At 48.7% G+C, this 26,402-nt stretch overlaps 1 protein-coding gene across 1 annotated transcript; it reads left to right on the top strand.

Annotated features, from left to right (window-relative positions):
- The first annotated feature begins 447 nt into the window (after nt 1-447).
- On the top strand, nt 448-22,708 carry LOC137447764 (myosin heavy chain, skeletal muscle, adult-like). Its single transcript, XM_068151639.1, has 39 exons — nt 448-478; nt 1,747-1,989; nt 2,079-2,222; nt 2,315-2,471; nt 3,234-3,261; nt 3,360-3,468; nt 3,641-3,733; nt 3,842-3,905; nt 4,008-4,106; nt 4,205-4,308; nt 4,395-4,533; nt 5,431-5,549; nt 5,644-5,793; nt 6,323-6,493; nt 7,854-8,163; nt 8,273-8,343; nt 9,827-9,914; nt 10,010-10,127; nt 10,499-10,622; nt 11,077-11,213; nt 11,305-11,560; nt 13,767-14,009; nt 14,111-14,287; nt 14,373-14,518; nt 14,759-14,849; nt 14,938-15,327; nt 15,566-15,692; nt 15,787-15,905; nt 18,843-19,039; nt 19,440-19,623; nt 19,709-19,874; nt 19,982-20,106; nt 20,293-20,601; nt 20,697-20,900; nt 21,171-21,296; nt 21,392-21,562; nt 21,652-21,756; nt 21,893-21,988; nt 22,428-22,708. The coding sequence occupies exons 2-39, from the start codon at nt 1,783-1,785 to the stop codon at nt 22,578-22,580; spliced, it is 5,817 nt and encodes a 1,938-aa protein (XP_068007740.1). The 5' UTR covers nt 448-478; nt 1,747-1,782; the 3' UTR covers nt 22,581-22,708.
- The last annotated feature ends 3,694 nt before the right edge of the window (nt 22,709-26,402 follow it).

Genomic DNA, 26,402 nt, shown 5'->3' with positions numbered 1-26,402 from the left:
TGTTTATAGGAGATGTATTCATATAGTCAGTAAGACATCAAAATTTTCTAATTATATCTGGCCATGTCAAATGACAATTATGCCCTTAGTTTGCCAGACAATGCTTTGCCAAAGAAGGTTTGCCAGAAATGTTTTGCCCGAAGAAAGAGCAGGCATCTGGAGCATCTGCAGGGGGCAGCGTATAAAAGGGCCCTGCCGCGGGGCTGCCCTGTCCCCAGGGGAAGCTCCAAGGTAAGTGCCGGGGGTCTGCAGGCTCGTGGGAAGAGGATGCTGCTCCTTGTGCCCCAGCACTCCTGTGCCTCCAATGCTCGGTTCCAGGAGGACACTCAGTGTCTCAGCTCAGCTTTTAAATCTGCTTCGAGGGCACCTGCACGTTTTCTCTGTGGATTTCTGTGCAGCAGCAAGTAAGGAATTGCCATTTCTGTTACAGGATTGAGCAGCTGCCGGCCTGCAAGCCACCCACCTGGTGTCACAAGAGGTAAGAGCCCAATTTACTAATTCTGAGAGACATCCTTCTGGGTGGGATTCCTGGAATGGTCACTATCTCACCCTATATTGAAACCTAGTGCGATTACAGTAGAAGCCGGTGGGGTGCTCAAGGTTTTCCAGTGTCTGTGCTTGAAGTCTCTGACTACTGAGGGCAGACCAGAAAATCCCCATGGGGAAACTCTTCACTGATGCTTAGCTGACCTAATGGAGTGAGGAGTGCTGGCTTCCCATCTCAGCTGTGGCACCAGGAGAACTGGACCAAGAGGAGCCCAGAAGGAATAAGGACAAAACCCTGCATTCTCCTGGAGAATGTATGAATGAATGAAAGACCTGAGCACACAGACCTCCAACCACCTCTGTCAAATGCCAGAGCTCTCTTAGAGACCCATTTTCTCTCTCCAGGCAAAAAAGAGACCAAACCAACCCACCCCACTTATCAGCTCCTGAATGAAGGGGGAGCAGATTTTAGTAATGCAGCTAGAGAACTTTCAAAGGGAGTTGGTTAAATCCAGCTGCCTACAGCTTTAATAAGACTTCTGAAGGAATGCTCTCTTTTTTTCCTTCTTTTTAAATGAATGTTGAGAGCTCACCTGTTCCTAGATGGGTTTTTGTTTGTTTTTTTGCTTTCCCAGTAAATATTTATTTGGGATCTTAAAACAGATTTGGCCACTCCAGTTTCAGTGCTTGTGTTTTATATCACCCAAGTCAGGACTGAAATGCTCTTTGCATACAGCAAAAGAAAATATGGCAGGGTAGGAAAAGGTCACAAAGGGCAGGACCTTTGCTTCCAGTGGAAAACTTCACTGGCAAAATTCATTGCTTTCCCACTGCCTCTCTGCTCACAGGTGCAATGTTTTCCAAGACTGTAGGTCACCTAACCTACAGCTTCTCAGAAAGGTTTCCTCTCTGTTCCTCCCTGTAACAAGATGTCCTACCTCTGCTTCTGTTCCTAACACCCATCTCTTAGTGAACCTTGATCAGCACATTCACTCTGTTCTTATGGACTTACCATTCTTATAACACCAAACCCACAGTTCTAAAAGGTCATTAAAAGTTACTCACTGAAACGTTTGAAGACCTGGAGTCCCTCAATGAACAGCTCTTGCTTTCCAAGGTGACCTCAAGTTGCTAGGTAGCTCATGTTAGATGCTTCAATACTCAGATTATGGAGGAACCCAAGGCACAGGGTAGATTTTCCCCCCCCAGCCTTACAGACCAGATGTCGATACCCAGTGCCCTGTTGTTCCTCTCTATTAGAGTCCTCTCCTGTCGTACCTTCTGTGAGGTGCAGCCATGGCCTCCGGAGATGCCGAGATGGCTGTGTTTGGGGAGGCTGCTCCCTACCTTCGCAAGTCAGAGAAGGAGAGAATTGCAGCCCAGAACAAGCCCTTTGATGCCAAGACATCTGTCTTCGTGGCTCATCCTAAAGAATCCTTTGTGAAAGGGACAGTCCAGAGCAAGGACGGAGGGAAGGTCACCGTCAAGACTGAAGCTGGAGAGGTGAGTGAACAACAAAGCTGAAGGACACCATTTGATTCCCAGCCTCAACTCTTATCTGACATACATGCATCTCCTTCTTCCTCTGACAGACCCTGACTGTGAAGGATGATCAAATCTTCCCCATGAACCCTCCCAAGTACGATAAGATCGAGGACATGGCCATGATGACCCACCTGCACGAACCCGCGGTGCTGTACAACCTCAAAGAGCGTTATGCAGCCTGGATGATCTACGTAAGTAGCAGCAGCAGTCTGCCTTTGGGTGCCAGCAGCATCTGCTGTGCCAGGCTGAGGGGAAGCCAACCTGCTGTCTCCCTTCCCCACAGACCTACTCGGGTCTCTTCTGTGTCACTGTCAACCCCTACAAGTGGCTGCCGGTGTACAACCCGGAGGTGGTGTTGGCCTACCGAGGCAAGAAGCGCCAGGAGGCTCCTCCACACATCTTCTCCATCTCTGACAATGCCTATCAGTTCATGCTGACTGGTGAGTCCTTGACATCCCTCACAGCAATCTAAACCCAGAAACCTCATGATCTCCCTGGAGCATGTGACAAGCCAGCTACAAACATCACTGAGATGTTTGTCTGAGAAACTGATTGAGTTATGCAGGAATTAATTTGCAGTGAAACTGACCCAGAAGCTTGCCTGGGCTCAGCACTGTGTCTCGTTTGCACTTAATTGTATGAAACCCTACACTCTGCACTGCACAAACATTATCTGACTGTGACATTTTGCACTGAGGGGACAGGAATTCCAGTTCCATATAACCTCTGCTTGCACATAGGTAGGCAGCTGGGTTGGATTTCTTGCTGAGAACTGTGTGAAGGGCAGGTGGGCATAGAGCTTGTGTGAGGACTATGTGGCTCTGGAAGCTCTGTGCATCCATTTGAGTTTGTACTTTCTATGACTGAGTTCTCAAGCACAAAATCTCATCCCCAGAGAGGTGGTTGAATCCCCATCCCTGGAGGTGTTTAAAAGACAGAGATGTGGTGCTGAGAGACATGGTTTACCGCCAGCCTTGGCAGAGTTAAGAGTGGTTGATCTTAAAGAACTTTTCCAACCCAAACTACTCTATGATTTTATGATTCTGTGTTCTGGAAGGGAATCAGGTAGTCCTGCACTACTTGAATTACTGCTCCTGTACTTGCTGAAGAATCCCCAGCTTCCATTTACAGCTTTACTTCTTGTTCAGCTTAGCATTACACAGGACAACTGCTAACAGTGTCTTTCACTCTGCCTCTCACAGATCGGGAGAACCAGTCCATCCTCATCACGTAGGTACCCTCCCTGCTCGGGTCCCTGCAGGGCTGCCTGGTGCCAGGGGACCTCCTGCCTGACCCCAGGCTCTCTGCTTCTCCCTTTGCTTGGGCAGTGGAGAATCCGGTGCAGGCAAGACTGTGAACACCAAGCGTGTCATCCAGTACTTTGCAACAATTGCAGCCAGTGGGGACAAGAAGAAGGAGGAGCCTGGGAAAATGCAGGTGAGTCAGGAACAACAGCCTGACCACTCAATATGTCCTTGAATAATGATCACCCTGCATGAGTGACTGCAGATCAAATGGTTAATTAGCAGATATTAGCTTGAATCCATGCATTATCTGTTCCTAACATGACCTTGGGAAAGGATAACCTCCACTAATGACCATCCTGCAGGGCACGCTTGAGGATCAAATCATCAGCGCCAATCCCCTGCTGGAGGCCTTTGGCAACGCCAAGACCGTGAGGAACGACAACTCCTCTCGCTTTGTGAGTTGTTGCTCAGCAGAGCAGTAGTCATGGGCTAGTGGCATTCTCACATAGGCACATGGTGATGAAAGGCAGCCAGGCTGAGATGCTGGTGCTTCTCCTTAACAGGGCAAATTCATCAGAATCCACTTTGGAGCTACAGGCAAACTGGCTTCTGCTGACATTGAAACCTGTGAGAGATTCCCCAGACCTCATCACGCTTCTTACCAAGTTCCCACTCATGCAGTGGGGCCCCTGTGTTCTTGTGCCTAACTCTTTCTGCCATCTTTGTCAGATTTGCTGGAGAAGTCCAGAGTCACTTTCCAGCTGAAGGCAGAAAGAAGCTACCACATCTTCTACCAGGTTACCTCCAACAAGAAGCCAGAGCTGATTGGTAGGAGACATCACTGAACATCTTGGAAGATCACTGAGCAACACTAAAGTGCATTACAGAACCAATGACATTTAACCCATGAATCCCTTTGTTTTCAGAAATGCTCCTCATCACCACCAACCCATATGACTTTCCTTTTGTGAGTCAAGGTGAGATCACTGTTCCCAGCATTGATGACAAGGAGGAGCTGATGGCTACAGATGTAAGTCACTCCCAATACAGGTCAATGGGCACAGGTCATACATTGTGTAATATGCAAATGTTTCACTTTTCTGACTGTGTTACCAGAGTGCCATTGACATCCTGGGCTTCACTCCTGATGAGAAGACAGCCATCTACAAGCTGACAGGGGCTGTCATGCACTACGGGAACCTGAAGTTCAAGCAGAAACCAAGAGAGGAGCAGGCAGAGCCTGAGGGCACAGAAGGTATCAGCAAAGTCAATCATTAACCCTGCTGTAAGCCACTATGGATGTGACAGACAGCTAAGGTTGTTCTTTCTTGGATGTTAGGTTCTCAAGAAAAGCAGTAAGACAGAAAAAAATCCTCTCCCTTGTCCTCTTATCACCACATGAAGTTCCTTATCTCAGGATTGTTCTACCTATTAACAATTGATAGTTCAAAGTGTCCTTGGTACACTTCCAGGAAGTCAGCAGCATGGATGGGTTTCCTTTATCATTTTCCATCACAGCTTTGTTGGAACATGGCTTGCAACTGTGAAGCAACCTAGTGTCTCAGCTCTAACAGGATGAGGGGGACCATGTTCAGATGCTCAGGGAACTCTGGTGTGAGGTGTATTTGATCTCTCCCCTTTGTTAGAGCAGGATTTACAACCCACGTCTCCAGCTCTCTGAGCAGCGGCTCCTCTTAAAGGACAGGCTGGAAATACTGTAGATAAGAGATGAAACCCAGTGAGAACCCAGAAACCAAAGTTCAGAAAGGGTTGTAGACTCTGAGTCTCTCTGAGACAGCCTCTCTCTGTTCCCTAAATATTGGGTGGTTATGATCACCTGAATGCAGATCAGTACCTCCTGAGATAGGAGTGTACCACAAACACTCAGACTGGGGAGCTGCAGCTTTCAGTTTTGTGCCAGGGGGGTTCTGAGCACATTGCTACTTTCTGCATGGAGGTTATAGAATAGCAATTACTTCAGAAAAGCTCTGCATGGACAATGATGGCTCCGATGTTACTGAGATTCCCTCTGTAAGAGTCAACCAAAAGCTTTCAAAGGCCAGAAACCTGAACCCTGCAGCCTGTAGGGAGTACTCCAAAATTCAAAGTTTTTGTGACACTAAGTTCTTCCTTTATTCATCTGTGGTCTCAGTGGCTGACAAGGCTGCCTACCTTATGGGTCTGAATTCAGCTGACATGCTCAAGGCCCTCTGCTACCCCCGAGTCAAGGTCGGGAATGAATATGTGACCAAAGGTCAAACTGCACAGCAGGTAATGAACATATGGTAATCTCAAGCCAGTTTTGAACTAAAATCCTTCTGACTCTGCCCTATGTGCTAACTCCAGGCATTTCTTTTCCTTACAGGTGCACAATGCAGTTGGTGCCCTGGCAAAGGCTGTCTATGAGAGGATGTTCCTCTGGATGGTTGTTCGCATCAACCAGCAGCTGGACACCAAGCAGCCCAGGCAGTACTTCATTGGTGTGCTGGACATTGCTGGCTTTGAGATCTTTGATGTAAGGCACGAGGAGTTTGTAAAAGTTATTTGGAAGTAACAGCTGAACACTATAATCCCTCTCAGCCATCTTTTAAAAGGGGATGTAACATCATCACACAGTTACTTGCAGCTTTATGCCTTTGTATTTTTGGGCACAAGTGAAAAAATGACCTTCCAAAGGAACTCTCTTACTTCAAGATGTGCAAACTCAAAAGTAGAGAATGATTCAATCAGAAAAGATTCCTTGGTTTAAATGATCAAGACAGCATAACAAATACCTATCTAGATAAGCCTAAATTTGGTGGGTTTTCATTCTTCTTGTAATTTGGTCTCAGATTATACAGGGAAGAGATTTTCTCTTCACACTTTTATTGATGAAAAAACCCCAATATTCCTGTGGATGATTACTTTGAGTCATTTCTCTGCTGTATCACATAGACAGTCTGAGGAAATGAACACATTTGACAGCCAAGCCATGACAGCTGCTTTACTGTTCTGTAACTCTTGCTGCATCTTGCAGACACGAGCCTTTCTTATTTGATTTGCAGTTCAACAGCTTTGAGCAGCTGTGCATCAACTTCACCAATGAGAAACTGCAACAGTTCTTCAACCACCACATGTTCGTGCTGGAGCAGGAGGAGTACAAGAAGGAAGGCATTGAGTGGACATTCATTGACTTTGGGATGGACCTGGCTGCCTGCATTGAGCTCATTGAGAAGGTATCTTCCTGTTCAGGTGCATTTCATGCCTGAAAATTCTATAATTCCTTGGTCTCATTTTTCAAAGGGAACTTTTATTTCTATGTCCAAGTCCCACCACGCAGCTTTTGCTGTTCAATGTGCATTGCTGGGTGGGTTTTCTTTTTCTTATCAAATGAGACATGGAGAAGACTCCACACATCTTTGTGGCAGCAAGTCTCTGCTGATTGCAAGTGCCAAAAGATTGTTCAGCTCCGTGTGAGAGTGTTCCTCCAGTACAGAGTCAGTTTCCATGTCAGTGTGTCCTCCACACCTTTCTTCTCTAAAAGACTTGGGTTTGTACAGCAGAGGAGCTGCATCTTTGCAGAAGTAGCAGAGAAGATGGCCATGCATGACTGGCAGCACCCAGTCACACTGACCTGTGCCTGCAGCCACACTGACAACAAGAGAGTGGCTGCTCTGCACATGGGTTGCAAGCACAGTGGGTGGCAGGATGGTCAGGTGGTAGAACCACAGGATGCTGGAATCACAGCATCACAAAAGTGCTGACATTTGAAGGCAGCACTGTAGACTGCTTGCTCTACCCTCTCTGGGCAAGGAGGTTCAACTAAAGCAGGTTGCTCAGAATCACACCCAGTCGGATTTTGAATGTCCACAGGGGTAGAGACTCCACAGATAGTTTGAGGAACCTGTTCTAACTTTTGCCCAGCCTTACAGTAAAGAAGGGTTTTTTTCCTTTGGTTTAAATGACATTTCATGCACGTTCCAACTTGTCCTGTCACTGGACACCACTGAGAAGCCTCTAGCTCTGTCTTCTTTATCCACTCCAGTTAAATAGATAAGAACCCCCAGATCCTTCTCTCTTCCCAGCTCCCTTGGCTTCTCCTTGTCTGTTCCACTCATTTCAATACCTTTGGGGCCTGTCACTGGCCTCACTCCACAATGTCCATGTCTCGCTCCTACTGAGGAGCCAAGAACTGGACACAGTAGATCTGAGAAAAGGGGGAGGATCAGACCCTTTGTGCTCCTGGCAACACTCCTAGTGCAGCTCAGGATGAGTTGGCTGCCTTTGCTGCAAGGCTGTGTGCTGGCTCATGTTCAGTTTGGCTAACACAACACATTGAAAGTCTCTGGATAAGAAGGTAGTGCTCTGATCTTACAAAGCACATTCTCAATAAAAAATAACTAGATTTCCATTAACCTTTATTATTTATTTGGTGTTTAAAAAAGTAGCTATCAGCATGTTTAATCTCACTTTCTAGCTGAAAATGTAATTGAATAATAATGAATTCTGATATGTCTCTCAGCTGTATCTGCCTCAGTGAAAATCATTACTGCCCTGAAAAGGAAATTACAAAGTCTCCTTTCTGCATTTTCCCAGCCCATGGGCATCTTCTCCATCCTGGAAGAGGAGTGCATGTTCCCCAAGGCAACTGACACCTCTTTCAAGAACAAGCTCTATGACCAGCATCTGGGCAAGTCCAGCAACTTCCAGAAGCCCAAACCTACCAAAGGCAAGGTTGAGGCTCACTTCTCCCTGGTGCACTATGCTGGCACTGTGGACTACAACATCACTGGCTGGCTGGAGAAGAACAAGGACCCTTTGAACGAAACTGTCATTGGGTTGTACCAGAAATCATCCCTGAAGACACTGGCCTTGCTCTTTGCCAACTATGGTGGAGCAGATGCAGGTTGGTTCTATGCCTCCCCTATTCTCCTTGCTGTACAACTTCCAAAAGGAATCATAAAAGGCAAAATAAAAAAATCTAACCCCTGTTCTGTTTATTTTCAATTTTGCAGAGGCTACTTCTGGCAAGAAGGGTGCCAAGAAGAAGGGTTCTTCCTTCCAGACTGTCTCTGCTCTTTTCCGGGTACAGTAGAGTTCAGTATTTCTTCCTGAGCTGGGGAGCAAGGTCACCATTTCAAATGTCTTCTCTTTTCCTGGCTTGGTTGTGTTAAAAGACTGTGAAGTTGTTGGTCCATAGTTTGCCACAGATAAATCCACAGTGATCTAATTATGCTTCATTCTACTGAATGCACAACATTTCTGTTGGACCCCTTGTCCCAGGAGGATGTTCTAGATGGAAGAATGTCATACAGAAAACCTCTGAGATAGATCTAACCTGTGCCAGATTTCCTTCTGATGCCCATCTCTGGCTCCCGCATCCTTTATTGACCTTTAACAGCATTCTGCCAACTGGTCTGGAGCATGAACTGTTTGCTCTCTAGTTTTCTCCATGGTTCAGGGATCAATCTCTTCTAGCTGAACTATCACCACTCCTTGGACTAGGGATTTTTAAGGTGTCAGATGCTTGGCAGTTCTTTGTCATAACCAGGTGCTGCTGCTGGCTGTTCCATATACTTTTGCCAGGAGAAATACTTAAGTCTTGGCATATTCACCCTTCATTTAGGACTCCCTGTCACAGCCTAGTTTCTTCTACACATCTGCTGTCATATGATTCCTTATCACCTGACAGCCTCCAGCCAGTGCTCTGAAGCAGGGCAAGAAATAGAGTTGCGCCTGCAGTACCTCGGCCTTGCAAGCGGGCAATTATTGCTAGCATGTGACATTCCAAACCAGTGCCATAAGTCTCTGTCCAAAGGCCTGAAGAGGCAATGTTATAGCAGAAAGACAATTTGCTGCATGTGGGTTGCATTTCTCTTACGTTTTCAGACTTCCTTCCACTCTCCCTTCTGTGCAGACACATTGGTGTTTAGACATCTTCATGTTTTGGCAGCTTAATCTCTGTCTTGCAGGGTGTCCTCTGAAGGCAGCTGCTTCCCTCCAATAATCATAGGCAGCACTTGTTTATAAATAAGTATACAGATGTTAATTGCAAGCCAAGGCTGGGATTCACCTGGCTTTATGCTCACCTTACATGGCACACATGTAGTCTAGACAGATAAAACTCAGCCATGACAGGCTGAGTTTGTCATCTCTTCCTTTTGCTTTCAGTGGGGAAACCAGGAGAGCTCTGTGTGGTGCTCCTCAAGTGCCCCATCTTAAATGCACTCTGTAATATAGCTCAAACTGTCTCCTGGGGTGCCAGCTTATCTCTCTAGGTACAGCCAATGGAAGATGAATATAAGATCTGATGAAGGCATTCCACTGGAGTCATTGAAATGCATTACAGTTGTAGATTTAAGAGTACAGTATCTCCTACAGATTAATTAGAAGAGCTTTATGCATCAAGCTAGTAACAGTGAAGATCTGTGGAAACCCAGAAAAACGGGAGCAGGGGGCCTGAGGTCAAGATTCTGTAAGCTAGTTTTGGTCTGGTAGCTTCAGAAGGCTTGCTGCTCACAGTGGAAATTACATTCACTAATAAAAACTTCTGTTAATGACCCTTCCAGGAGAACCTGAACAAGCTGATGACCAATCTAAGGAGCACTCACCCACATTTTGTGCGCTGCATCATTCCAAATGAAACAAAAACACCTGGTAAGAGACTCACATACAGAGGGTTCTCAGTGTGGTGCAGTTCTTCCAGCCTGTGTTCCAGAGTATTTACATCTGTCTGTGCTCTGAATTGCCAGGTGCCATGGAGCATGAGCTGGTGCTGCACCAGCTGCGCTGTAACGGCGTGCTGGAAGGGATCCGCATCTGCAGGAAGGGATTCCCCAACAGAGTCCTCTATGCTGACTTCAAACAGAGGTCAGACTTCTCTCCCCTACTAGATGTGTTCCTGTGCCACCTGGACTAGATTCTGTGGTCCTGCTCTGTCAGGGGGTTGGACTAAAAGATCTCCAGAGGTCCCTTCCAACCCTTAACATCCTGTGATCCTGTGATCTCGTGTAGCTTGTGCAATTTTTGGTCTCTGGTGGCTGGAGCCTTCTCTGATGTTTCTGTTTAGCAGCACTGCCAACTAACTAACTAGCAGTTCTTAGGCTCTTCCCTGCAGTGCATCAGCCAATTGCTCTCAACATCAGATCCCTGTATAGTCATAGAATCATAGAGTCCCCTTATCTGGAGAATACCCTTAATGTCATTGAGTCCAATGAAAGCCTTTCTGTTTTATCCCCCAGATACAAAGTGCTGAACGCCAGTGCCATCCCAGAGGGACAGTTCATTGACAGCAAGAAGGCTTGTGAGAAGCTTCTTGGGTCCATTGATATTGACCACACCCAGTACAAATTTGGTCACACCAAGGTATGAGAACTGCTTGTTTCAAGTACTGCGTGCTGGTTTGCATGGCTGAGAATGGTACTCAGATTCTCCAGACAGTACAGGAAATGATTAACCAATGTATATGAAAGAAATCAGCTAAGTACTTACTGCTGTGACACCTGAATAAAACAAACATTGTTTGCCCTAGGATGATTTAATTAAGGGTAAGTTATGGGTTCCTTATTTAAGACAAAGGTGTAGAACAAAAGAAGCAAGGGTTAATAGAAACCAAGGCAAAATGTCTGGCTGTTCTTCTGCCTCAACTGCAGGTGACTGCAAGCTTGGAGACATAAAAGTGGGTCCATCACTGCACACATTCCTTGTGCTTTTGCTCTTTTGCTTAACCTCCCACCTGATCTGCCATGGGGTGCAATGTATTCAGCTATGCTGAGCAGCAAACAGATACACTGCACCTATTTTCATGTTCTTACCCAAGGTGTTCTTCAAAGCTGGCATGATAGGCCTCTTGGAAGAGATGAGAGATGAGAAGCTGGCACAGCTCATCACCCGCACACAGGCCAGGTGCAGAGGCTTCCTGGCAAGAGTGGAGTACCAGAGAATGGTGGAGAGAAGGTAGACATTGCTTCAAGTTAGCTTCACTGTATTGGTCTCACCACATGCTCATGGTCTAAATATTTAACAATTAATCTGACTTACCTCTCAGGGAGTCCATCTACTGCATCCAGTACAACATCCGTGCATTCATGAACGTCAAGCACTGGCCCTGGATGAAGCTCTTCTTCAAGATCAAGCCCTTGCTGAAGAGTGCAGAGTCTGAGAAGGAGATGGCCAACATGAAGCAAGAGTTTGAGAAAACCAAGGAAGAGCTTGCAAAGTCTGAGGCCAAGAGGAAGGAGCTGGAGGAGAAAATGGTGAAACTGGTGCAGGAGAAAAACGACCTGCAGCTGCAAGTGCAGGCTGTGAGTACCACCTGTGTGCATCACCCTACTAGAGCTATGACTATCAGCTTGACAGTTAATACACTTTCAAAAGATACACAGAAAGCACAATTTAATCCAATTCAACTGCAGGTCATTAAGTGATGCTCTTAAAAATACTACTAGCTTCAATACAACTGTCGGGAGGCTGTGCTCAGGATAACGCAAGGTGAGAGAGTTCCATTGCATATGCTGAGGTCTCTTTCATTTACATTCAGTTAAACCACATCAGAGCAGTCACAGAATGGCTCAGGTTTGAAGGGACCTCAGAGATGATCTCCTCCAACCTCCCCACCATGGGCAGGGACACCTCTCAACGAGACTCAGCTGCTCAAGGCCTCATCCAACCTGGCCTTGAACACCCCCAGGGAGGAGGCATCCACAATCTTCTTGGGCAACCTGTTCCAGAGTCTCACCACCCTTGTACTGAAGAACTTCTTCCTAAGATCCAGTCTAAACCAACTCTCCCTCAGGAAAAAAATAATTTATTAGGATCATGTTTGTCCTTCTGGTAATTTTTTCCTGCCTCTCCAAAATTCCACATGCCTGTTCTTAGACACACAGGATTAGGAATTCTTAAGACAAGTTAAAAGGAAATTTTGTTCCTCCCCTTATTATCCGATTAAGCAAGAAAGCATTGGATTGTAGGTTGTAATTCTGAACTAACTGAGAGGAAACAGAATTTAGTATTTCTCCTCACCCTCTTAAATCTCTCAGAATCATTACATAAAACTTTGTGGTACCTAGACTCACAGAATTGTCAGGGTTGGAAGGGACCTCAAGGCTCAGCCAGTTCCAAGCCCCTGCCATGGGCAGGGACACCTCACACTACAGCAGGTTGCTCACAGCCACATCCAGCCTGGCTGCAAACACCTCCTGGGCAACCTGTGCCAGGCTCTCACCACCCTCCTGGGGAACAACTTCTTTCTAACATCCAATCTGAATCTCCCCACTTCTAGTTTTGCTCCATCCCCCCCAGTCTTATCCCAAAAAATCCTTCCTCAGCTTTCTTGTAGCCCCCTTCAGATACCGGAAGGCCACCAGAAGGTCTCCTTGGAGCCTTTTCCTCTTCAAACTGAACTCTCAGGCTGTGTCCATAGCAGCACAGCTCCAGACCTCTGCTCATCCTCGTGGCCCTTCCCTGGACACTTTCCACCACCTCCAGATCCTTCCTGGCACAGAGGCTCCAGAACTGGCCCCAGAGCTCCAGCTGTGGTCTCAGCAGAGTGGAGCAGAGGGGCAGAATCCCGTCCCTGGCCCTGCTGGCCACACTTCTCTTGCTGCAGCCCAGGCTGTGCTTGGCTCTCTGGGCTGCAAGTGCTCTCTGCTGGCTCCTGTTGAGCTTCTCCTCCCCCAGCACAACCAAGGCCTTTTCTTCAGGGCTGCTCTGTTGTGCTGTGATGCTGTGGTTTCTAAAGCACATCATTCAGAGAATCGAGTGGATCGTCAAAGCACTGCTATGCAGTCTGTGTGGCATGTAGGAAAATGCACATGCTCCCCCTTGCTGAAGAATCTTCAATTGTAAAAAAAATGAAAACCCCCACTCCCTTCTAAAATTATCTTTTCCGTGTTAGTTCAGCCAGACTGAAACTTGATACACAATACAACAAATGTCACAGGACATCTGTCACAAAAACCCCAGCCTAGAGGCCAATTTTCCAGCTATTCCTTTTCTTTGTAGTTTATGAGGGTCTGAGAGAGAAAATCCAAAGCTCCCAGCTGCTGAGTGGGACTGGGCTGTGGTAACAAAAGCCTAAATCAGAGACAGTTGCTCCAGAAAGGATGAAAAAGGAAAACCACAGGAATGCTGTGAGCATGACTGTGATGCTCAGGCATCACTCATCACATTGCAACTGTGGGAGACATTCCTATGGCTAAACCCAAAGATTTGTACTTTGTTTTCCCAGTTGATATTATGGGATGATATTGGATTCCACACCTTGCACAAAGGTGTAAGTTTTCAGGCCTTCATGTAGATGGAAAAAGGTTGTATATGCTTTTAGCTTTCCCATCTGGCTGTTTGAAAACCAACAATATAAAATCAACTCAAGATTGCATTTCATGCTGCTGGGATGGTAAAAGCTAAATTTTAACTACAAAACTGCTCTCCAGAACTGTAAACTATGAAGGTAGGCATGTTGATGTTCCCACAAAACACATATCCCTAAACATGGAATTTTCCCACCAGGAAGCTGATGCTTTGGCTGATGCTGAGGAGAGGTGTGACCAGCTCATCAAAAACAAAATCCAGCTGGAAGCCAAAGTTAAAGAAATAACTGAAAGGGCTGAGGAGGAGGAGGAAATCAATGCTGAGCTGACAGCCAAGAAGAGAAAACTGGAGGATGAATGCTCAGAGCTGAAGAAAGATATTGATGACCTGGAGTTAACACTGGCCAAGGTGGAGAAGGAAAAGCATGCCACTGAGAACAAGGTATGAGGCAGGAGGGGTCACTCTCACAGGGAAGACCTCTGGTTTGCCATTCAGGTTTAAAACAATCTTTTTTATCTGCATTTGCTCCTTTCTTCTCAAAGGTGAAAAATCTGACAGAGGAGATGGCAGCCCTGGATGAGACCATTGTGAAGCTGACAAAAGAGAAGAAAGCTCTCCAAGAGGCTCATCAGCAGACACTGGATGACCTGCAGGCAGAGGAGGACAAAGTCAACACTCTGACCAAAGCTAAAACCAAGCTGGAGCAGCAAGTGGATGATGTAAGCACGCAGGCAAAGAGCAAGAAGAGGACAGGTGTGGAGTTGGAGCTGTGTGGCAGAGCACTGATGGCCTTCTTGTCTTTAGCTGGAAGGGTCCCTGGAGCAAGAGAAGAAACTGCGCATGGACCTGGAGAGAGCCAAGAGGAAACTGGAAGGAGACCTGAAGCTGGCTCATGACAGCATCATGGACCTGGAAAATGATAAGCAGCAGCTGGAGGAGAAACTGAAGAAGTAAGTGAGGCTGTGGGGCAGCTGAGCACTCTGCTGCTGAACTTGTCTCTTTACTTTGGGTATTAAAATGATGGAAGAGGTTGCTCAGGGTGGTTTTCATGGACAGGTTGGACAAGGCCTTGATCAACCAGGTCTAGAGGAAAGTGTTCCTGCCCATGGCAGGGAGTTTGGAAATAGATGATCTTTAAGGTACATTCCAACCCAGATCATTTTGTGATTCAGTCTTTGATTTGCCCAAAGGAAAGACTTTGAGATCAGTCAGATCCAGAGCAAGATTGAGGATGAGCAGCTTCTAGGTATCCAATTACAGAAGAAGATCAAGGAGCTGCAGGCAAGTCTCTGCTGCTTCCTCTCTTTCACCTAGACTCAGGTCAGGCAGGAGAAGGCCATGGGTGTGAAGGGTCTCTCGTGTTCTCCAGGCTCGCATTGAGGAGCTGGAGGAGGAAATTGAGGCTGAGCGAACCTCTCGAGCAAAAGCAGAGAAGCATCGAGCTGACCTCTCCCGGGAGCTGGAGGAGATCAGTGAGCGCCTGGAAGAGGCAGGAGGAGCTACATCAGCTCAGATTGAGATGAACAAGAAGCGTGAGGCAGAGTTCCAGAAGATGCGTCGGGACCTGGAGGAGGCCACGCTGCAGCACGAGGCCACGGCTGCCGCCCTGCGGAAGAAGCACGCGGACAGCACCGCTGAGCTTGGGGAGCAGATCGACAACCTGCAGAGGGTGAAGCAGAAGCTGGAGAAGGAGAAGAGTGAGCTGAAGATGGAGATTGACGACCTGGCCAGTAACATGGAGTCTGTCTCCAAAGCCAAGGTACGCAATAACTTTTATTAGTATATCAAGGATAGTGCAATTGTTGTGTTTGGTCTTCCCTTATCTAATTGTTATCAGGTCATAGTATCGCTGTATTCTCCAGGTCTCCTGTATAGAACTATAGGGCTCACAGGCCCCAGATATAGAAATTATCTTCTGGACACATCATCCCATCCTATGGCAACTAAGGCAGGATTGAGGTATTGAGTCTATTTTGTTATCTGTGATTGGCACCTAGGCAAACCTGGAGAAAATGTGTCGCACTCTGGAGGACCAACTGAATGAATACAAGTCAAAGGAGGAGCAGAATCAGCGCATGATCAGCGACCTCAGTGCTCAGAGAGCTCGTCTGCAGACAGAATCTGGTATGGAACTTCCACCTCTAGCTTGGAAATAGAAGACTCCCCTAAATATCTCTCTTGGCTGAGGAAATGTTTTCATAATGACAAACTTTTGCAGGTGAATATTCACGCCAGGTGGAGGAAAAAGATGGTTTAATTTCTCAGCTGTCCAGAGGGAAGCAGGCTTTCACCCAGCAGATTGAAGAGCTGAAGCGGCAACTAGAGGAAGAGATAAAGGTGAAGCTATCTCATGTTGCATAGGAAATAGGTATTTTGTGGGGATTGAAGAAAAAGTGTTGATCTCTTTTGAGTCTGAAACACAGTGCTCTGATAAAGAAACTCATAAAGACATGTTCAGTAAAACAAAACCTTGGGAGGTGCTAAGGTAGAAAGGGGTTGAGATAATGAACATCTGTCGTTGAGCTCAGTAGTGCAAGTAGCTTTGAAATACTCAACCAGTGACTATTTAGATAAGTTTTGTTTTGCTAGGATGGAAAAGTACTGCTAGAAACAGGCTTGCTTTGTGCTGTTGCTGAAGTGTATATAAGCCGAGGGTATTCTCATAATCAAACGGATCCTGGCCACTCTTTGAGCTCTCTGCAAGTCTTGTCAAGTATTCTTCAGGGCTCCATGCCTTAGATTGCCATGAGTGGTGTGCTGAATCGGGCACTGGAAGACTTGGTGTCTCCAGTGGCATAGCTCAGCTGAACTGAAGGGGAAAGAGGTGTTGAAAGGAAACACACGTAGATGTGCACACAAGAATTACCTCTTGCTGCATGAAAGGTAAGTGGCTGAGAACGAGAATGAGGGGGAATAATCTAACTCAGGAACAGAAAATTGTCCTGGAAGCCTCTCAGAAAATCTTTAAGCAACATGGGAAATCTATCAGCAACTTGGCTCTTTAAAAAATGCTTTTGTGGGCTAGTAAACACTACCCCTCTATTACCAGCCAGACCTGGGATAAGATCAGAGTTCAGCTCTGGAACTCTGCTATGAAGGATGATAAGATTGGAGCAATCAAAGCAGTGTCTGATGCTGGTAAACAAAGGCAATCATTTGACAACATAAAGCAGGGACCTCAAGAGCCTTTTATGCAATTTATTGATCATCTGAAAGATACTTTGGAGAAGCAAGTTGAAAATGACCAAGCAAGAGAGCTGATGTTTAAACAGCTGGCTATTGAAAATGCAAACATTGATTGCCAAAGAGTTTGGGGCACCTTAGGGTAGGTATGTCCACTCAGGAAAGGGTAGCAAAAGCCTTTTATGTTCTCTAGTTGTTAATCCTACAAATTGTGCTGAAGCATGAGCAGGATGGACACCATATCTGAAGCACAGGGGGTTAGGACCACAAGAAATAGGTTTGTTAGGGAAGGTTAAAATGGATTATTGTTTGTATTTTAATTAGAGTGGAAAAAATAGCTCATCAAGTCCATCTGCAAATGCCAGCTTAGCTGCTTGTAGAAATAGTAGTGCTTGGTGTAATTATACTGCTGTAAATGTGTCTAAGTCCAGCAATAGTCCACTGAGCCTACCCCACAGTCTCTTTTTTATTTGTGGGGATAGAGCATGGTCTGGCATACCCTCACACATCAAAGGGGGACCCTGTAGTTCTGGAAGGTTGACAATATTAATAAACTAGGTAGTAAACTAACTCTTTCTCTTTCTGGTGTCTTTGCTCTGGCAGATACTGTCTGGCTTTTGCTTGGCTGTTGCTGGCCTTGGCTGTGTTTCTTTGTTGTGGCTAAGTACTAACAAACCACTCTCTGCTCTTCTCTCTCTCTCTTTTACCGTGTATGGCATGAGATTTAACACATCTAAGTGCCAGGTTCTACATGTTGGCCACAGCAAACCCATGCAGTGCTACAGGCTGGGGTCAGGCTGGCTGGAGAGCAGCCAGGCAGAGAGTGACCTAGGGGTACTGGTTGATAGTAGGCTGAACATGAGCCTGCAGTGTGCCCAGGTGGCCAAGATGGCCAATGGCATCCTGGCCTGCATCAGGAACAGTGTGGCCAGCAGGAGCAGGGAAGTCATTGTGCCCTGTGCTCAGCACTGGTTAGGCCACACCTTGAGTCCTGTGTCCAGCTCTGGGCTCCTCAGTTTAGGAAAGATGTTGAGCTGCTGGAAGGTGTCCAGAGAAGAGCAACAAAGCTGGGGAGGGGTCTGGAGCACAGCCCTGTGAGGAGAGGCTGAGGGAGCTGGGGTTGCTTAGCCTGGAGAAGAGGAGGCTCAGGGGAGACCTTCTTGCTCTCTCCAACTCCCTCAAGGGAGGTTGCAGCCAGGGTGGGGGTTGGTCTCTTCTCCCAGGCAAACAGCACCATAACAAGAGGACACAGTCTCAAGCTGCACCAGGGGAGGTTTAGGCTGCATGTTAGGAAGAAGTTCTTCACAGAAAGAGAGATTGGTCATTGGAATGCACTGCCCAGGGAGGTGGTGGAGTCACCATCACTGGAGGTATTTAAGAGGAGCCTGGATGAGGCACTTGGTGCCAAGGTTTAGTTGATTAGATGGTGCTGGGTGCTGGGTTGGACTCAATGATTTGAAAGGTCTTTTCCAGCCTGGTTACTTCTATTCTAGAGAAGCTGATGGAAGGAAAAAAAATTATTCTCCAATAAGTATAAGGTGGGGGAAAGGGAAGCTGTTGGTAACCCCCTGGTTTTGTCTAGGGGGGTTCTTGTGTTGTTTGTAAACTGTAAATATTGTACATTTTGTACATATTCATTAAATTCCATATTTCTAGATTGTAGTTTTGCATGTGAATGCAGCTTTATATGCTCTCAACTGAGCTGGCCTGGCAATTTATTGTTGGGGGTTAATTTCAGCCCACCACACTGCCAGACTCCCCAAGTATTTTTCAAAGGCCCATGCCTTAATATGCCACAGTATTTGACATCACTTGGCTTGGGGGGCAGTGTGCAAGAATTCACAAGGTCATCAATTAACACACCCCATTAGGTCATGCCCTCTGCACCCTGCCAGTGGAGGACTCCCAGCTCTTTGCCACACATCAGACCCGGGGGGGTTTGTGTTCTTGTTGGTTGGTTGGTTTGATTTCTTTCTTTTCATGCAGCCAGTGAATGACTTTTTCTCTGGGGTATATTCCAGTGTCCAACTGCCAATAAGAGAACATTTCCCAGAGTATTTCTACTCTTTATCACTATCTTTTTACCACCAGGCCAAGAACGCCCTGGCCCACGCCCTGCAGTCTGCTCGCCACGACTGTGACTTGCTCCGGGAACAATATGAGGAGGAGCAGGAGGCCAAGGGGGAGCTGCAGCGAGCCCTGTCCAAGGCCAACAGTGAAGTGGCTCAGTGGAGAACCAAATACGAGACGGACGCCATTCAGCGCACGGAGGAGCTGGAGGAGGCCAAGTACGGGGGGAAGGAGGAGTAGGGTGGAAGAAGCCTTTAATAGAAATCCAAAGAGTCTGTTGAGATAGCAATGGGAAAAACCTAGTGGCATTTTAGGGAGGAGATAAATGAAAGAGAGCCCTGTACTGTGCAGAGTGGGGTTCTGAAAAAAACAAACAGGAAAATAGGTTACAGCATAAGGAATGATGAGAAAGGCAGTGTGTGGTGTGTGCAGGGGCAGAGAGAGAGCTGGAACCTGGGATAAGATTAAGAGAAGAAAGAAAGATGAATAGAGAGGACAGAGCCTGCACCATGAGAGTGGTAACCAAATAATCCAAAGCATATCAGCACTGTGGTGAAAATGGAATATCTTAGAATTCATTTTAGGCCCCAATATGAGCTGTGCTTATCTCCCCCCCAGGAAGAAGCTGGCACAGCGCCTGCAGGAGGCAGAGGAACATGTTGAAGCTGTCAATGCCAAATGTGCCTCTCTGGAAAAGACAAAGCAGAGGCTGCAGAATGAAGTGGAGGATCTGATGATTGATGTGGAGAGATCAAATGCTGCCTGTGCAGCTCTGGACAAGAAGCAGAGGAACTTTGACAAGGTCTTTTGGACTCCACCCTTGGGTTCCAGGGCAGAGCATGTCCTCCTGACCAGCACAGCCATACTCACATCCCATTTCTCTTCAGATCCTGGCAGAATGGAAGCAGAAGTATGAGGAAACGCAGGCTGAGCTGGAAGCCTCCCAGAAGGAGTCTCGCTCTCTCAGCACAGAGCTGTTCAAGATGAAGAATGCCTATGAGGAGTCCTTGGACCACCTGGAAACGCTCAAGCGGGAGAACAAGAACTTGCAGCGTAAGTGCCTGGCCCTCTGATCCTGGATGGGCTTTTTCATAAGCTTGGCAGAGGCCTTCCCATGCTACTCTCTTGCTTAACCATGCCATTGGTCTTTGCTCCCACAGAGGAGATTTCTGACCTGACGGAGCAGATTGCTGAGGGAGGAAAGGCAATTCATGAGCTGGAGAAGATCAAGAAGCAGATTGAGCAGGAGAAATCTGAACTCCAGGCTGCTCTGGAGGAAGCTGAGGTACATGCCTCACTGTTTCTGCACTCAACATATGAGCAAAGGAGAAGCATGGCTGAAAGATGCTTGGTCCCACTCTGGGCTGGCTGGAGATGGCAGCCAGCTGAGCTTTCCTGAGATAGTTCCTAACTACCTGGAGAGCAGCTGGAGCTTTATCTGTGTTATAAATGTTTGTGTCCCCTTCACCAGGCCTCCCTGGAACATGAAGAGGGGAAGATCCTGCGCCTCCAGCTTGAGCTCAACCAGGTGAAGGCTGAGATTGACAGGAAGATAGCAGAGAAAGATGAGGAGATCGACCAGATGAAGAGAAACCACCTCAGAATTGTGGAGTCCTTGCAGAGTAGCCTGGACGCTGAGATCAGGAGCAGGAATGAAGCCCTGAGGCTGAAGAAGAAGATGGAAGGAGACCTGAATGAAATGGAGATCCAGCTGAGCCATGCCAACAGAGTGGCTGCAGAGGCACAGAAGAACCTGAGGAACACTCAGGCTGTTCTCAAGGTCTGTTCAGCAAAGCTGCAGACAGAGAAATGACATTGCTGACATTTCTGGCACCAAGCTCACTCCTTGCAATTCCTCTTGTCTCTCTTTTCCAGGATACCCAGATCCACCTGGATGATGCTCTCAGGACTCAGGAGGACCTGAAGGAGCAAGTGGCCATGGTGGAGCGCAGAGCAAACCTGCTGCAGGCTGAAATTGAAGAGCTAAGGGCAGCCCTGGAGCAAACAGAACGGTCGAGGAAAGTGGCTGAGCAGGAGCTTCTGGATGCCACTGAACGTGTGCAGCTGCTCCATACCCAGGTCTGGCTGTGGTGCCAAAGCAGTTGTGCTGATACCTAACAAAAGCAGAGGGCTGTTTTATGCCAGAGGGTAGGGCAGGGCAGAGGTCTAGAATGGCCTCTCTCCTACTGCCCTTGCTCAGCTCTCACCACCACCAATATCTTGTAAACAATATTTTGAAAAGAATTCCAGGTTTTGAGTCTCAGTCTTGAAGAGGAAAGACTTGGCTGAGGCTGCAGGTTTGGCATTGCAGGCCTCCCAACACGAGTCCTGCACTCTCTCTTTGCACAGAACACCAGCTTGATCAACACCAAGAAGAAGCTGGAAACAGACATTGCCCAAATCCAGGGAGAAATGGAGGATACCATCCAGGAAGCCAGAAACGCTGAAGAGAAGGCCAAGAAGGCCATCACTGATGTGAGTTGGGGACTCCTTTTGGTGCTGGTTGTGGATGGATTCTGCCCCAAAGTGTCTCCAGCACCAAAATGGCTTTGACCCTTTGCTCTACTCAGGCCGCCATGATGGCAGAAGAGCTGAAGAAGGAGCAGGACACCAGTGCCCACCTGGAGAGGATGAAGAAGAACCTGGACCAGACAGTGAAGGACCTGCAGCACCGTCTGGATGAGGCTGAGCAGCTGGCCCTGAAGGGAGGCAGGAAGCAAATCCAGAAGCTGGAGGCCAGAGTGCGTAGTAGGGCTGGGATTGGTGTGTGAGTGAGGAGATCCCTTGGAGAGGTGTGAGGGAAGCTGCAAAGTTGGGCTTGTCCTTGCAGGTGCGAGAGCTGGAAGGGGAGGTGGATGCTGAGCAGAAGCGCAGCGCTGAAGCCGTGAAGGGTGTGCGCAAGTACGAGAGGAGGGTGAAGGAGCTGACCTACCAGGTAAGGCAGGAGACACACCTGGCCTGACAGAGCTTTCTTACCCCAGGAAGCCAAACTTTTTCATATGGACTCCATGAGCAATGTAATTCAAGACATGGATAAAGCAATAATTCTGTCTCTTTGCCCTCTGCTTCAGTCTGAGGAAGACAGGAAGAATATTCTGAGGCTGCAGGATCTGGTGGACAAGCTGCAGATGAAGGTGAAGTCCTACAAGAGACAGTCTGAGGAGGCTGTAAGTATCACTCTGAGTGCTCGGTAAGAAACCTCCCCAGTGGGTGGCATTGGCATTGAGGGGGTGAATGTAAGGAACTTGGAAAGTGCCACAGCTCAGTAATGGAAGGCTTCAGGTTCTTTGAGATGCTTGGAAATTGCCCTTTGAGAATGAAATCAGTGGGGGAATAGGAAGCCTCATGGTGGGGAATGACAAATCTCCTGAGGGGGGAATGAGAATCCTCATGAGGGGGCAAGTGTTGGGAACTGTGTGTGGCATTAGCACAGCAGCAGCTGTAAGGAGATCCTCTGGACAGTGCTGGTGGCGCAGCAGGCTGAGGAGGTTTGGAAAGAGGTTGTGGGAATTTTGGCATTGCTGTAACCATGATGCTGAGAGATGTGCAGCAGGAGTGAAGCCCTGGCCCTGGGCCCCTCCCCACTGACTCCCTCTCCCTGCACAGGAGGAGCTGTCTAACGTCAACCTCTCCAAGTTCCGCAAGATCCAGCACGAGCTGGAGGAAGCCGAGGAGAGAGCTGACATTGCAGAGTCGCAGGTCAACAAGCTCCGCGCCAAGAGCCGCGAGTTCCACAGGAGGATAGAAGAGGAGGAGTGAAGCTGTCATGAGGCAGCAAAGTGCCCTGAGGGCTGCACAAAATGTGAACCCCTTGGGCACTTTCTTCTGTGATAGTCTTTGTACCCCCTCTATGTGTCTAGAGAATAAAGAGTGTAGAGTCCTCTGCATGCACACTGTGAGCAGAGTCTTCTTTGGGGTTTGTTTCTCAGCGAGCCTGGGACACTGCACTGCTGGGGCAAGGGAGCAGCTGGCACAGACTCTGGATTGAGGACTCACAAACTCAGAGGCTGGCCATTGCTGTGGGGACTACTGATGGTTTGGCCTCCTCTCTTCTGCCTCCAGCAGCTCCTTGCCCTGCCCCTGCCCTCCCAAACTTTGTTGGATAGCACAGCTGAAGGGCAAGAGAGGCTGATCCCTTTCCTGTCTCCTTTCCCTGCTTTGCATTAAGATCCTGGCAGTCACAAACCCTAACATCAGCCTCTCAGTACATTCCCACAAGTCACAGAACCCTGCAGCACTAAGGCCTGGCAGGTCCCTGGCAGAGGTGGTTTTCAGCACACAGAGCACTCTTATGACACATTGATGGTGCCCCTAAGCTCTGCATTCTCTCTTACCCTAGATGCCCCTGGCTGGTGCCACTACCTGCTCCTAGTTTCTCCACCATGGGCAGAATGCTGAGCACAGCCTGGGGCCACATGCTGGAAGGACTGTCCCTTGAGGCCCATTTCTCATACTCTGTGGTACCAATACAGCTCCTGAGCAGAGCAGCTCAGAGGTCAGCTTTGTCACCTCTTGCTCAGCAGGCTGCATGTGCCATTGCCTCAGGCAGGAGAGCAGGAGAAAACAGATGGCTGTGCCCCCCCATGCCTTCCTGTACCAGCATTTTGGCCAACACACAGGCTGAACAGACAATGAATTTTGGGAAGCTGGAAGGAGAGGCTGGAAAATGGAAGGGGGAAGCTGTCAAAGACTTTTTCCTTCATTCAGCCCCATGATCAGGACATCAGAGGCCCAGTACTGCTGTGAAGTCTCATTTGTGTTATCAGCCATCTTAGCTGGATTGTAGCAACATCTTCAGCCTTGCCTCTGGGCTGGGTGAAGGACATTGGACAGAGCCTAGGTACGTCAGAGACAAACTCACAGACATCTGCCTGAGCTGATAGCTTCACAGAACCATCATTCAGCTCCTGAGCAACTTCTGTCCTTTCTTTGCAGGGAGGTTCCACAGCCTTGGAGGATTATCTGAGAAACCTCAAGGACTGCAGGGCTGTGTGTACAGGGAGCACAGCATGGGTGAGTGGTAACCAAGGCTGTCAAGTTAATTAGTAAATCCTTTCATCAATCTCAACTGACACAATCACATCCCCTGCTGCAGCTCTGCCCTTGCTGGGGCTGACTCCAGCTGCAAGAGCTCTCGATGCAGATGGATGTGGAGTGAATGAGGAGCCGCTGAGGAGTGGCTTGAGAACTAGTAGCCACAGCTGCAGGCATCTCCAAAGCTTCAGGTAAGGCAAGGTAGGGTCTAAATGACACTCAACATCCATGAGCATCCCTTTTGTGTGTAATGGCTTCTACAAGCACAAACTCCTGAGGCTCTGCAATCCTATTTCACAGCCCTGGCACAACTACACTGCCTGCACCGTGGCAGCCTCACAATGTGGCACCACAAAGGAGGAATGAGAGGAGCAGTGCCAGGCATTGGGAAGACAGAAGAAGGCAGGGATGAAGAGAATGGATCAGGCTGATGGCTCCTGGCCACACTGGTAAGTGTGACACCTGGAGATAGCTGCTGTGATGAGTGTCACAAAGGGCACCAGTGGGAAAGGACAGGCAAGTCACTGAAGGAGCAGCTCTCACATCCTGGACAGAACTGGGCCTGCCCTGGCCACAGCCTTCCTTAGGCTCTGCTTTGCAAAGTGAAGAGTCTCTCCCTCAGCCTCCTGCATGTTTCTCTTGCAGGCAGCCACAGACCCTGTGGTCTCTTCTCTCTCTCAGGGCTGGGGCTGAAATTGCAGCTGGAGCCATGGGCCCAAGGCTCAGGGCTGGTGCACAGCCTCGGGGCAGGACTGGCCAGAGGCACCACTGGGCACCGCTGGTGGCACTGGGGCCTGGCCTTGTGTCCTGGGCAAATGCACAGCTCCCTCCTGGCCCTTGCCTCTAGGGCTCTGAGGTCCAACCCAGGCAGCCAGCAGCCCTCCCAGGACTCTTCCCCAGAGGAGGGGACCAGGGCAGAGAGAGCTCTGGAGGTGGCCCCCAGCAGGAGGCTCAGCCTGGCATGTGTCTGCCTCCCTCCTCAGGCTCTAAGCTCCAAATAGCTCTGCTCCTGCAAGAGCCCTGCGTGGGGTCGTGCCTGCTTGTGGAGCTGACAGCCTTCCACTAATAGCACTTGAAGACATTCCTGGGGGGGCAGGTTGCCTTCTATAGCTCAGCACAAGCTGCTGCCAGGGAGCAGCTGGCAGCTGGCCTGTGTCCCAAGGCAGCAGATGCTATTCTTACCCCACACAGCTCCTTGGTCAGCTGAAATGGTCACCAGCAGAAGCAGGCCTGAGGCTGCTCTCCCTGGGAAGGGTCTCCATCAGGAGGGGTCTCTCTGAAGTCCATGGCATGAGGTGTGCCAGCCCAGCTCCTGGGTGCTCACCATGCCCTGCTGGGATGTGCTGTCCCATGGGAGCACAGCAGCTGCCTTGGTGCCTCCAGTGATCATGTGGGTCTCAGCCTGGGGTGGGTGGGGGCACCTCTTCTCTTGCTAACCAAGAGATGTAAAAGGCAGGCTGGGCTGCAGCTCTAAGTGCAGGAGTTTACAGCTGCCTCCCCCATGTCCCTGTGTGGGTGAGGATAGGGGCAGAGGCAAGGCTTGCACTGAGGCTCAGCAGCCTTGCAGAAGGCCATGGCCCTTTGCTCAGTCTCTGCTTTCCCTGCACTCACTGAGGGCTTTAAAGCAGACACCCCTCAAGAACCATCCAGGAGAAGGCCTGGCCAGGCCAGTGGCTCTCACATGATGCTTAGAGAAGCTGAGCTCTGCCTGCAGCTGGACACCAGCAGCCCTTTGGAGGGCTCAGTAAAGCTGCTCACTGCCTGCTGGAGGCACCACAGGCAATCAGGGAGAGGAGCACAGGCCTGGGTTGGGGTGGTGGCTCTGCCTTTTGCCTCACCACTCTGACCACTGTGGAGAGGGCAGCAGCCCCATCAACTTTACTCTCAGCCTGAGCCTGGGAATCATCTGACACCAAAGGGACAGAGAAGTTCTTGTAGGGATCCCTGGCAGGACCATGGCCTTATTACCAGCAGGGGCACTGGGCACAGGGCTGCAGCAGGCTCCTGGCAGTCACAGGAGCTCAGCCAGGCAGCAGCCGACCGGAGTCACTGCTCAAGGCTCCCAGTGCCAGCGGGGGGCAGCATGGAGCCACCAGGGTGGCCTCTCCTGTGCCCGGCTGGGCCAGCACCCAGCAGCACCCAGGGCTGCCTTCAACCCAGCAGAGGCTAAAGCTGCTGAAACTCCCTGCCCCACATCTCGTCACTGAACCACAGCAGATGGTTCGAGTGCAGCCAGAGGGGTCAGCCAGCCTCAGGTGTTCACCACGGGGCCAGAGCAAAGCCAGGTGGAACAGGCCAGCAAAGGGCTGACAGTGGGAGTGAGGGCCAGCACTGCTGGGAGGAAAGTCCCTGAGCTGACAGAAGCAGCCACTAGTGTTGTGCCTTTTAGGAGCTGGGTCATCTAAAGCCTTTGGCAGGGCAGAATGGGATCAGTCTTAAAAGTAACTCTAGAAAATTGGACAAAATGTCTCCAGTTTTCAGAAGGAAATGTAAGAAGGAGAGGCAAAGTGCTTTGGGAAGACGATATTAGACAGAGAAGTGCATGTT

The sequence above is a fragment of the Melanerpes formicivorus genome, unplaced genomic scaffold, assembly GCF_026170545.1.
Source record: "Melanerpes formicivorus ecotype bairdi unplaced genomic scaffold, bMelFor1.0.p_v2 SCAF_21, whole genome shotgun sequence".
Classification (NCBI taxonomy): domain Eukaryota; kingdom Metazoa; phylum Chordata; class Aves; order Piciformes; family Picidae; genus Melanerpes; species Melanerpes formicivorus.
The sequence above is the reverse complement of the archived record's forward strand: the minus strand, read 5'-3'. Positions and strand labels throughout refer to the sequence as shown.